Genomic DNA, 13,007 nt, shown 5'->3' on the forward strand with positions numbered 1-13,007 from the left:
TATCAATATTCATTTTTCTACACGTTATATCTGTAGAGATCACTGGTTCACTTAAGGCGTTTGAAACAATTAAAATGACACCGGTTTCAAGTGAAATATCCACTAATTACGTGGTCTTAGCTCAAAAGCCAGACAAATCTTGTTGATTTCAAAGAGCCATAGTTGAATGGCCAGCAATGCATTACAATATGTACTAAAAAAAATGTTATGAGCATATCTTTCCATGAATTCTTTTTTTCGTCAACCACTTTGAAAGTTTTTCCTTTGCCTGTTGTAAATTGCAAAGGGTAATTCTCAGTGTTTGTATTAATGGAATCTCTCTCTTTCACATTATTATTTTGGTCAGTACTATATGTACTATATTAGATTCTTTGAGACACATATGTTTAACGTTAGAAAGATACTCATATGATTCGCTGAGTTCATTCTTTGACACATGTGCCACACTTGAGTATCAACTACTCTCTTTCGAACACATCTCTGCCATCTTGAAAGGATTTAAAACCCCCGAAACCGCACTCGAAGGTGATTATAGGTTTCCTGGAAACTTGTTTCAGTTTAAAGCCAATAAATACAAAACCTAGTTTTAGTTTAAAACTAGTTCAAAAACAGTTTTGCAAATAAATAAAAAGTTTGCAAAACCGAATTAAAACTTAAACTAGTTTTTGATCAATAAATTCGCCCAATATTAAGTAAAGATAAAATTTATAAAGCTTCTAAATTTGTGTATTTTCCTTTTCTCTTTAAAAAAGATCATATATATAAACGGCTTTGAAAAAATCATTTATATTAACTATACATCTATACAACGTAAAAAGGTATTTGTTAAATCGTTACCGTTATGCTCACCAAATCACCAAAGGAGCAAAAGATTGTGCTCAAAGCTCTGCATGGATGCCTTTTTTCAAGAGAAACACAACTAAAACAAAGAACTGTCAGAAAACGAGGACCTAGTTATATGAAAATTTTGAATTTTTCAAAAAGATTGAAATTTTATGAATGTAGAATTCAAATTCTTAAGAATGTAAAGAAAAAAAAAAGTACATTTTTTCACCAAACATGGTGGTCTCACTTCAGTCGATAGCCAATTTGATTTAAACCACCTCCATTTCCCGAAAGGAAGCAATATTGGTTTGATTATACTTGTCGATAGCTGATCATATACACTGTTTTTATTTTCAAGTTTGACTTCAAAGCTTCAGTCTTGCAAACTTATACCAACCATACAATTTGAAGCATTGTTACTCTGGATATGAAGATCTTAAGTAAATTTTCCATATATATTTCTGCTTGTATGTTGAACATTGACTAGTATTGGAGTTACTTTTTGCTTTGAAATTGTAATAAGAATGCTTTCAAAATAATACCACAAACTTACTCAGTAGTTTACTTGAAAAAAACCTTGAAAAATTTTCATATTCTTATACTTTTATTGACATTATATTCTTCGTCGGATGGTTTCATACTTAAAAGACGGGTTTGATACATGTTGTTCTCATTTGTCTTTGCTGAGCTTCTATGAACAGTTTGAACCACTCTTCATCAGATTGGTTGCAGAGTTCAATCGATTTTCAAAAAGAATATCCATCAATTTCATGAATGTTTATTCCATTTATTTTTGCAATTCAAATGTGTAGCTCTCTAAAATATTTGACTAATTTAGATTTTACTCAATTTAATTGTGTTTTGAGCCATGTTTGTTTGAATTTGGTTCTAAGCTTTTTTCTATAAAAAAGGTGAAAAGCATGATTATTTTCTGACTTGCAACGGACGGACAGTTGGACAAGGATAGAACTCACTTGAACTGTTTAGCATTGAATAAGAATATGAATGGTTTCCAATAAAAGATATCGACCAAAAGGTATTTAAATCAATATGGATCAAATCATTAGTGATGGATATCATCTAATCGATTTTGAAATACACATCATCTTACATAAAGCTGCTGTAAGTCATTCGTGCAATGATACTGTAGCATTCCAAGACCGTTATGCATTGGATATTTGTATACGTCTTCGGTAAGATATTTGTGATTGTTTCTCAATTTTTTCTTTTGGATTTTATTAAGTGAATGGCTTAATTGTATTATGTTGTTATTCTCGTACTGTTTTTTGATGATTAAATAACATTTTGTTTTCAACCAAAACATATTTTCCACAATCTGATAAATGAAAAAAAAATAGAACACCATATATGGTAATAAAAAGAGTGTATGAACGACCCGAACAAAACATCCCCAGGAATTGTACTGAAGTGATCAAACTAAAAAAAAAATACATTAGAACGTTCATCAAAAGATCTTTAGAAAAAATGACTGCTTTTCGTTGGAAATAGATTAATCTGTTAGAATACAGTATAATAATCTTACATAAAGCGTAAAAAAAAAAGAAATTCTCGCATCTTCTTCTTAAACATCTTTTTTTTCTTATAGACTTTTTTTGCAGCTGGTCTTTCTTTATGCCTTTCAACGAATGTCACTGTATTAAAAATAGCAACAGGTGCCCGTTTTGGAATATACGCCTTTTATCTTAACGAAACAGTGTTTGGCAGATTTCCCACATCATCTTCACAACAATATAAGTCTGAAATCGTCAACAACTGGGATAGGACAAACATTCAGGAGGTAAATAAATGTGTGTGTGTGTGTGTTTGTGTGTGTGAGAGAGAGAGAGTGAGAGAGAGAGAGAAAAGAAAGAAAGAAAGAAAGAGAATCACTGATGTTTAAATCTTAGAATTTGAATCACCTATACTATAATTATATCAAGGATTTAACAATAAAAGATTAATTTAACACTAAGTTTCTCTTCAAAACAAGTGAAAAATAAAAACAGTGGAATCAAACATACTATTTCATCGAAATTCAAAATAGTAACTAGAACAAAGGTCGATGAAAAGCAACAAATAGGTCTTCCGTTGAAGCTGCTCGGCGAAAAAGAGGAATGATGATCAACGTCTAGTTTTGCTTTTTAATGCATTGTTTATGTATTTAGTTATAAAAGACGCAGTCAATTTATAATTTTAATTTTCATGATAGCTATAATATTTTTGAATGAAACATTGGTATATTTCATGACAGTCTATCAAAATGGTCTTTATACAATTAAAAGGGCACCAATTGTTAAGCACGCAAACCAACCCAAAGTTAATCAACGAAATCAGTGCTTACTGAAGTGCAATATCCCAAAACAAATTGATATGATGTAATGTATTACTCCAATAATAACTCTAATTATAAGGTTTTGTTTCACTCTACAACATCTCGAAATTCAGGAACTTCTTCATTCAACTAACTTTCTCCTCACCCTTCTATTTTTCTGAACTCACGTCTGTATAAAGACATAAACACAATATATCAATCTAATTTTTAAAATCAGAAAAGTGGCAGAAAAATAACTTCGTTTTTAGCCGGGTTTGCTGAAAGCAGAGCCCTGGCTGTAGGCAGGCAAATCGCCAATGATACTATAAATACCACAACTTCAAAAGTAAACAAAAAACCGAGCAGCGTCAAAGTAAAAGCTTCCACTATACCAAATAGTTACACAGAGAGCCATGTTTTGTCAAATCTGTCGTTTTTTATTTGTTTGCAAAGAGAGAGAGAGATATTCCTTCTAGGTCTGAAAATTAAGAAAAATTAGGAGAGAATTCTTAATATAGAAACATATTTTTAAGGATAACAGACCACTTACCACTGTGGCACAACAATAAATAATTGAAAATACCATCTAGAATTGTTGCTTAAAAAAGAGTTCCTATTAATCGATATTTTCAGGTAACCATTAAAATCTACAAAGAGGAAAACGTGACTGCATTTTTTATTTTCGACGGCAGAAATACCAACAAAACCAACTGGATGTCAAAGGAGCGATTCAAAGCTTCTTCATATACAGATCTCACAAATAGTTCAGTCGGTTCTCTGGAATATTTGCAAACAAGGTACAATATTATCGATAAATAGGAATGATGTTTTTCGATTCATGTTGATATAGAATTCAAATATTTTACTTATTTCAAAACAGTGATCCGTTGTTTAATTCTGTCAAATTTAAATACAGTTGCCGCGGATGAGTGGGTACACGTTCGCGAAATGCAATAGATATATATGACCCCGTTTTGTTTGATTAGACGGAGCGAAGAAAAAAGTACTCGTTTCAAATGTAAACCTTATGATCTTTAGATGATTAAAATTAAAATTTCATGAAAGTTGCTGATTTCTGGCACGAGGCACACGCGCGATAAATTTCACAGGAATAAGAATCTTTACTTCGACAAAGCATGTATGTAACTCTTTGTGGGCATTTTGGATGAAATATTCATCAAGCAATTAAAAAGAGAGGTAAGCATATCTAGCAAGTCTAGTCGATGACAGGCAAAATCATAAGCCTGTTAGTTAAATCCCACAACACCGAAATAGTTTGTAAGATTAGTTATTCATCAACTGGTTCTTTTTGCTGTAATTTTCACACTGCCACAATATCATCTTCACTAGCCAAGGGTTTTCGGTTCATTGCGCTCCCCATAAACCCTTGGCAGATGTCATAACGAAAACTCTGTGATGCGATGGCACTCTTTGGCAAGCAACTTGAGTTGTGCCTCTTGCATATTTACATTTGAATCAAATGAAACAAAGGGTAATATACACGCTACGTAATTGATACAACTTTAAAAATATGTTGACATATTTAATGATGCTATTAAATAGGAATGAAAATATAATCCAGAGAAAGCAAGGACTGGTTTATTTATTGTGTTTCTAGGAACCTGTACAAGGAGTGATAATGTCATAAACCTATGTATCGTCGTCCTTAATATTGCGAACAAAAAAATTATTTAAAATACAGCTGATTAAACATTTGAAAGCAATAAACAGGAACATATATATAAACGGGATATGCAACTTCTACAGTCGCTATGTTTACTTACTACACTAACAAGCACTACACTAACAAGCAAGCCTTGACAAGTTCAATCCATGATCCCATGCAGTAAGGTGTATTTTTTTTATAGCGATCTAGTTTAAGACCATCGTTAGGGAGACACTGTATTCGAACACTTGTTTCCCAACATGTTTACAGCAGCGCGAATTTTTATAAAATATCAAACGTGTGTTTCTTCTAAAGTTTATTTATAAGCTCCTGTTTTAGGCGCTTTGGTTGGATCAGCTACTCACAGCTGCAGTCAATCATAAAACAGAGCATGTCACTGAGTTTCCGTAATGACATCTGCCAAGTGTAAAGGAGGAGTGGAATGGACCGAAAACCATTGGCTTACGAAGATGCCACAATATTAACGTTGAGTGCCTTGTCTCAATTAATTGTCTTGATGTATTCAGTTTTCAGAGCTCTATGGTAAAAAGAAGATTCTATATAACTAGTCTTCACAATGGATGTCCCGGGGACATTGGGTGGCTTCTTGTCAAAGAGTCCGTAATAAATAAACCCTGCAAAGTGGATCAAGTGTCTGAAACAACTATCTGGTACAGTGGTTTGACGAGAAAGGATTATTTCAAAAGTAAATCAATAACATCATTTATTCTTTTATTTTTGAATAGGCTTTTTGTCATAGTCGTGCACAATAACCATTTTGTTTCCAAATTACCTAATTCCGAATATGCCAATTTATAAAAATGCTTACGATCATTTTAACGATGCGCTTCGTGAGTCTATTGGATATCAAAAAGTAGAGAACAAATTTAAATAGCATTTTAACTGTATGTCCAAACTGGTCCCATACTCAAACAAGAAAACCTAATGTAGGCATCAGTTACTTTAAATTTTAATTAATATTTTATGGGTTATTATTTGTCTTTGTTTGCTATGATCTAATTTGTCTGCTATTTTAACCAGAAACCTTTTTGCGGGGGGAATCATGATATTCAATACTTTGGTATATGCATCCCTTTTTATACATATTATGACTCTATGTAAATAATAAGTGTGCTATGTATTCAGTATTTGAAAATTAGATTCAATAAATTTACATGAATAGTAGTAAGTGTGTGGTAACTAACTTCAGAACTTCTGTTTGCCTGCTCCGGTCAAATGCTTTATACTAGTTGTGGTCGATTTGCTTCGAACAAAATAGCAAGATAGTATTCTAAATTATTCAGGTGACCTGCTTTATAGCGAAGCTCGGCGCAAAAATAGTTTCAAGCGATGCTTCTACACCACCTCTCTACCTCGTTAGTTTAGGAAGTTGAGGAAGGATTTCTATAAATTCTTATTATCAATTCTATGTAAGAATCAAACATTTACTTAAGGGTCGGCCATGCATAGTTACAAATTTTCTTTATTTCCTATACATGAACACATCTAGGTGTAAAACGCAAAAACACATTAAAAGTTAGTTGCTAGAGGTAACTGTTGCCATGGTCACCGAGGCTGAAGATGGAAAAATAACAAAAGTTACATTCTTTGAAGACATTTAAGAAGGTTTTGACCACTAATATAAACTATCGATGACATAAAACAACCATCATCCTATTGTCAACTTCTATATTTTTTCATATCCGTTTTTTAAGGATTTTTTAATACGTCGAAATGTGGAAACTATTTAATTTTAAAATTCCTATCAATGTCTATGCAATATCATTTTATCTATGAAAACTGACAATCGTAGCTATGGTAACATGGCCAAGAAATAGAAATAAACTGAAAAATTTAAGGTGATTTTAGTATGCTGTTATTCCTTATTATAGATAAGATTATTATAAGATAAGCACATTTTTTTCTGGAACTTGTTAAATAATGCCTACAAATTCAATAAATTCCACAAAAAGATTTATTATACAACATACACATGTAAATGTATTGTTCCTATGAAAATTAAAAATGCATAAAAAAATCACACATAAATTCTTACTTTTTGAAAGGTCCATAGCAATGGCAATTATTTTAGAAAATTTCAGATTTTTTCAAGTTGCTTTGAAGTTCTTACATACAATTGGTATTAAATATTCATACATTATGTGAAAAATACCTATTCAATAAATCTCAAAACAGTAGAATTTATCTTATTTTCAGCTTGTTACCATAGCAACAGTTCTCAATTTACTCTGAATTAAATTTTTATGGCACAGTCACAATAATGTGAACAAAAAATTTTAAGAATTGCAGTTTTAAGTTTAAATGAAATGAAGAAATCATATCTTAAAAATTTCTGTTTAATTACCATGGAAACACTTCAAAATTATGCGTTTCTCCATAAATATTTTTCCTTCTCTTGAAATGTGACAGATTTAAAAAGAATATATATCCCCCTGTCATTTTACATATATACCTTCTGTAATATTGGGAACAGCACCACTCAGCAACAAATAAATGGTCCTAGGCGTTTTACTTATCAAAACATACCAATCTGTAAAGTATGAAGAAAATCCGCGACAATTGTGGGCACCGAATTTTGATTTTACATAGAATTGATCCACATAATAAATTAGTGACATTGTCAGAAACATTTCAAGTGAAAAGGAGCTAGCATTTGGAATGTTACTGTATTTTTTCAAGGGATGACAGTGGCTTGCAGAATTGTCAATCAACCTCAACTTGTCCTGACCAATTAACTAGTTACTTACACCAAAACATAACATATTTGAGCCATATTTACTGTGGAATCATCAGAATTCGTTGTGGCTCAATTTTCGGGGTATTCGTGGGTAGCCCTCACCCACGAATTTAAATCCGCAACGAATTAACAATGTAAGACAGAGTTATCATTGTTGCTAAAACAGTAACCGACGCATCCACGAAATTACAGCCCTACGAATGAGCAAAAAAGTAAGAATCCACGAAAATTGTTCCCCATGAATATAGATTATTCCACAGAAACCGACATGTATATCACAGAAACACAATAGGAATATTCTGTAAATTTTAAATCAAAATATGATATGAAATTTTGACACTAACATTTTTGTTCAGAAAAAAATTCTTAAACAACGAGCAAACAATCTGGAAAGGTACACAATCTTATGAAGTCATGAAATTTTAAATTTCGTAAAGGTATTCCACTTTTTAAATTTATTACGACTTACCGACCACTGATGCGTAACCGATGACCATTGAATAGGCCATCCCTAAACTATGTTTTTAATCAAACGACAGGAAGATAAAAAATATGAACATTCATTATTTGTTTTAGGTTTCCTGAAAGCAGATTTAATGACTGTTGAAGTCAATATAGGTGAGTAACAGAGACATTTAAGAAAGAAAAACCCATAAACATGTTTGTTTTATGTATCTATTCATAATTGTTTTAATTGAATATTGATTTAATTTTGTAAAGATTTGCAGAGAAATATGCTTTTGTTATGAAATGATATTTTTTTTTTGTTTTCATATTTTATTATTATCAAACAATCATGATTAAGTTGGTGCAAAAATTAATATATGCAAAAAATCATGAAATATTTTATTTAGATATAACAGAATCAAAATGCATTATTTGAAAAGTAAAATGTAAAGTTATGAATAGTTTTGAAGGCATTACTTTTCTATGACTTATCTAATCTTTTAAAAAGAAAAAGATAGATTTCGTTACTATCGATTTTTGAAAGAATCCTCCACCATACGTTTAAACTTCTAAAAAAAAATACATGTAACATAACCATTCCTGTATATATTTTTTAAGATTCTAATTATATACATAATCTTAACGATATACACTTAAGACTTAAAAGAAAAACATTTGGAATATTGGAAATTTGAAACAAAAGACAAATGAACTGACACTCAAATATTAAACATACGCGTCAGTTATCTTAGATTTACTGATGGATTGTTTAAAATCGGTCCAAAGCAGATAATTTCTGCGAGATTTTAGCACAGTAACATTTTATTTATCTAATGTTCAGTGTTTGGTATTCACTTACAAAAAAATCTGATAGCTGAATAATCATAAATAATAATAGTAAATAATAAATAAATGATGATAATGGGTAATAATAAAACTCGCAGAATGATTGTTTAATACAAACTTGCCATTGGTTTACATTGCAAGCTCACAGTACACAACAGTAAAATATTGTATTAATAACAGTAAAATTTCAAAATTTAAACTTCAGATGTTATGTGCAACGACAGTCATTTGCAAATTGAGAACGCCGTTTACAATGTGACAGGAAATCAATTCAACGACACTGTGACGTATAGGTGTCTGGATGGTTTCCATCATACATCTGGGGATTTGTACAGGCGATGCAATCACCTGGGTTATTGGACAGGAACATCTCCTACGTGCAGTATGTTAAGCATTGAAAAGTATCAAATATAAAAGTTATACAGTAACGTAGATAATTTCAGTTAAGTATTCAAACCTCAAAACAATGCAAATCGTTTATATTTTCTGACAGACTGCATTGAAACGATGAAATATGATAAATCATGGAATATTTAAAACCAAATATTGTGGAAACATGATAAATAAAAGACGTATTTATTCTAAGCGGTACAGTAACAAAAGGTAATCTGTTAAGCTTTATACTTCTAGGTGCCGTGTGTGACATAACAAGCTTGTATATTGACAACGCAAAGTACACCATAACAGGAAACCTGTACAACGACTCTGTTACGTATAGATGTCTGGAAGGTTCCAATCATACCTCCGGGGATCTGTACAGACGATGCAATCACCTGGGATACTGGACAGGAAAAAGTCCTTCTTGTAGTGAGTTTACTTTTTTGAAACACACAAAGTGCACCACCCCACCCACACACACCAAGTAACCTACTTATTTTGTATTAAACATAAGCTATTGATTTATTTTTAAAAAGCCCCAAACCTTTTCTGAGCATAGATAAACAATTTCTTATATTTCAATTGTAATGCAAAAATATTTGAATTTGAATTGAAAAATACACTTTGAACATGTACATATTGATAGACCGTCATTTGTAAAATTGTGCTGAAATTTAATTGAAATTTAATAAACAGAACATGCATTGATATTTTTACAGCCAATGCGTGCTACTGTCCATGTGGATCTAATAAATACATAAACGTAAATGATACAGAGACATTACAAGCCAGACTAGAGGAAATAAAATCCAAGCTCTCTATCAAGGCAAACGAAACTTCTAAAGCTCGGCGTTTAAAAGTATGTGCAAAGGATGAGAGAACCTCAGCGAAAGCAGTCGGAAGTATCCTAGGTGGACTTATCATCGGAGGTTTTGTATTATCAGTTATAGCAAGTGATTTACCGTTGACCCTACGTGATATTAAGAAAGCATACAGAAACATAAGGTCTTAGTTAAAAACAAATTAAGACCTTTTTCTTGCTTGTCACTTATGTGTCATTAATTAAGATATTAATTATTATCATCATGGACGTATCTTGAATAGTTTACATTGTCAATAAGTATGCAATAAACAAATTTATTACTAGGAAAAATACATTTTAAACCGTTTTTATCAAGGATATGAGTAGTAGTTTATTTGATTCAAATTTAAATATTCATATATTTTCAAAGGGGCATGGCAACGTTTTTAGATAGATATTTTTAAATTTGAATTTTTCGTATTTTTATGTTCAAATGGATTTTTTGCATGATTTCTGATGGAAACAAAAGCATGAATGTCAAGTGTCGAGTTACATGAAGGACACATTGTTTAGAAATCTTTGTTATGTAAATAAGGTTCGTGCCATGTATTTGTTTACCTTTGTTAAATACTCATCAAAGTTCAATTTAAGCATTCATAGTTTCCCTTGCTTACTATTTACAAAAATAAACAGTTTTTGGTGTTTGTCATATTTAAATTTGTTTGAAACTTCATTTTCTCTACTTATATTTTTTTGAAGTATTAATATTTACTTTTACTCTGAAGACATCAGTTTTATGATAATGGTCTGCAAATCAAAGCTCTAGAATATAATGCCTTATATATTGATTGTAGGTAAACATTGATACTTTATTTTACAAACAAAGTACTTTAACAAAAAAAAATCATTTATATTCTTCAACAATTCATTTAGAAATAAAACTTGTATCTTCATCTTGAGCTCATTTTTAAATATCATGATGCAACAGCATATGAAAAATTGTTTAGAACCCGTCGCACTGTATTAATGGTAAATGACTGTACATTTTGATATATAATATTAATATGTTGTATAATATTATGTTGTAATATGTTAAAGCACATTTAGCTACTTTAGATTCCAGTCGTTTTTTGTATTTGTTTGTTAGAGTTTTATATTTACATTTACCAAGTATTATTTTCTCTATGTCTTACAAAATCTTATAGTTAATTTATAGCTCTTTAGAAACAGCCAAACTAAAATCTACACGCCCCGTTTCTCGATTGGTCGAAATCAACAGTGCCTGAAACTGACAAGAAAGTAACAGGACTGAAATTGACACACCCTGTTTATCGATTGATCGAAATCTACAACGAAAGATCACGGACTGCATTAAATAATAATTCATGATGATGTCAGACTAAAATTCTTACATGTAAAAGATACGATTTAGTTGTCCCTTTTAGCAAACGTACTTATGTACATGAACAGTAATTTGGTGTAGTTTACTAACTTTTCATAATCAATTAATTTATTAAAAAAAAAGGATGTTAATATAATCAATAAAATGATTTTCTTGATGATTCATGCGGGTTATGAAGGTAGCGAACAGTGCAGAAAAAAAAATACACAACCCGCTAACGCGGGTTATGTATTTTTCTGCAACGCGCTACTGTTTATTGTTTAAATTAAACTGTATTATGACGAATATATACAACATGGAATTTGTATTTGTTGTATTGGAAAGATATTACTTACATTGTATAACAGACTTATCATAACTATTATTACTATCATTTTCAAAATAGAATTTTAGAATAATAAAACTGGCACTTCTTTAAAGCTTTTTTGTTCAGATATTTTTTGATCACTCCCTCCTCCGTATAACCCTAACAATTAATTATGATAGATGGATAGTTTAAATATATACATGAAAATTAATTTAAGCATTCAGTATGCAATCATTGCAATAACTTGGCAACTTTATACTTAGCAGAATTAACAATCTTTTTTTTTTACCATGGATACATGTACTTTAAGAATAATATTATTGAAAAAAAATGATTTTAAAATAATGTATCACCTACACATTCTTTAAATATCAATTGAACATGTATTTTGTGGATAGTGAACCAATTTCTAAATATTTGAGAACTCGACTGAAAAACTTCAAATGTTCAACTCAAAAAGTGATTTATTTAGATATCCCTTTAATTCATGACTTGTAAAGCTGCTAATAATAAAAAAAAAAGTCTATATAAAACCTAGTTTAAAATTTACAGTTCACTGTCATGTGATCTCTTGAAAAATAGTTGCATTAAATAAAGGATTCCTTTCTTTACGATCTGTGTACATGTACGTTATTTTGCTGATAAAATGATAAACAATGAAAAGTAATTTAAATCATCATAAATCTTATTTTGCCAGAACGTTGTATATATAGAACTCTTTATGAAATTTCTTCAAGTGTCCTTTCAATATACATATCATTTGCAATAATGTCTTCAAGCAAGGTACACTTACAATATTTGATATATGATTTTTTTTTCGACGATGGTAGAATAATTACAATATAAACCTAGATGCTGTAATTAGACAGGAATACCAACAGCAAGTGTTTTCCCCAAAATAGCACTGTTTTGTACCAGTGTATGTAAAAATGAAGGCCATATGCAGGTTCCGGTAATATATTTAAAAATTATAGTTTTCAGAAAGGATAAGATCCCTTACTATATAAAAATACACATGAGCAGCACTTTGTGTGCAATTTGGGGTTGAACTGTTCGCATGCATGTGAATTTTCAATAATCTTAACATTTCATGTCATAGAAAGTATAATGTTCTATATAATAAGCATTATTTTTCATTTATATACTGAAAATTGAAGGTGTTAAAATTTAATTCACTGTTGTTTCATTGTCAGTGTTTATTGACTCCCAATTTAAAGTTATATTTTCTTCCTTATTAAGAATGAAGGTGTGTGTTTGTGTTTAAT

General features: G+C 30.6%; 1 protein-coding gene across 1 annotated transcript; it reads left to right on the forward strand.

Annotated features, from left to right (window-relative positions):
* Positions 1–3,850: 3,850 nt before the first annotated feature.
* Positions 3,851–10,629, forward strand: LOC128187122 (uncharacterized). Its single transcript, XM_052857334.1, has 6 exons — positions 3,851–3,933; positions 5,330–5,508; positions 8,137–8,178; positions 9,059–9,235; positions 9,484–9,660; positions 9,951–10,629. The coding sequence occupies exons 1-6, from the start codon at positions 3,851–3,853 to the stop codon at positions 10,241–10,243; spliced, it is 951 nt and encodes a 316-aa protein (XP_052713294.1). The 3' UTR covers positions 10,244–10,629.
* Positions 10,630–13,007: the final 2,378 nt, after the last annotated feature.

Source organism: Crassostrea angulata, chromosome 6, assembly GCF_025612915.1.
Source record: "Crassostrea angulata isolate pt1a10 chromosome 6, ASM2561291v2, whole genome shotgun sequence".
NCBI lineage: Eukaryota > Metazoa > Mollusca > Bivalvia > Ostreida > Ostreidae > Magallana > Magallana angulata.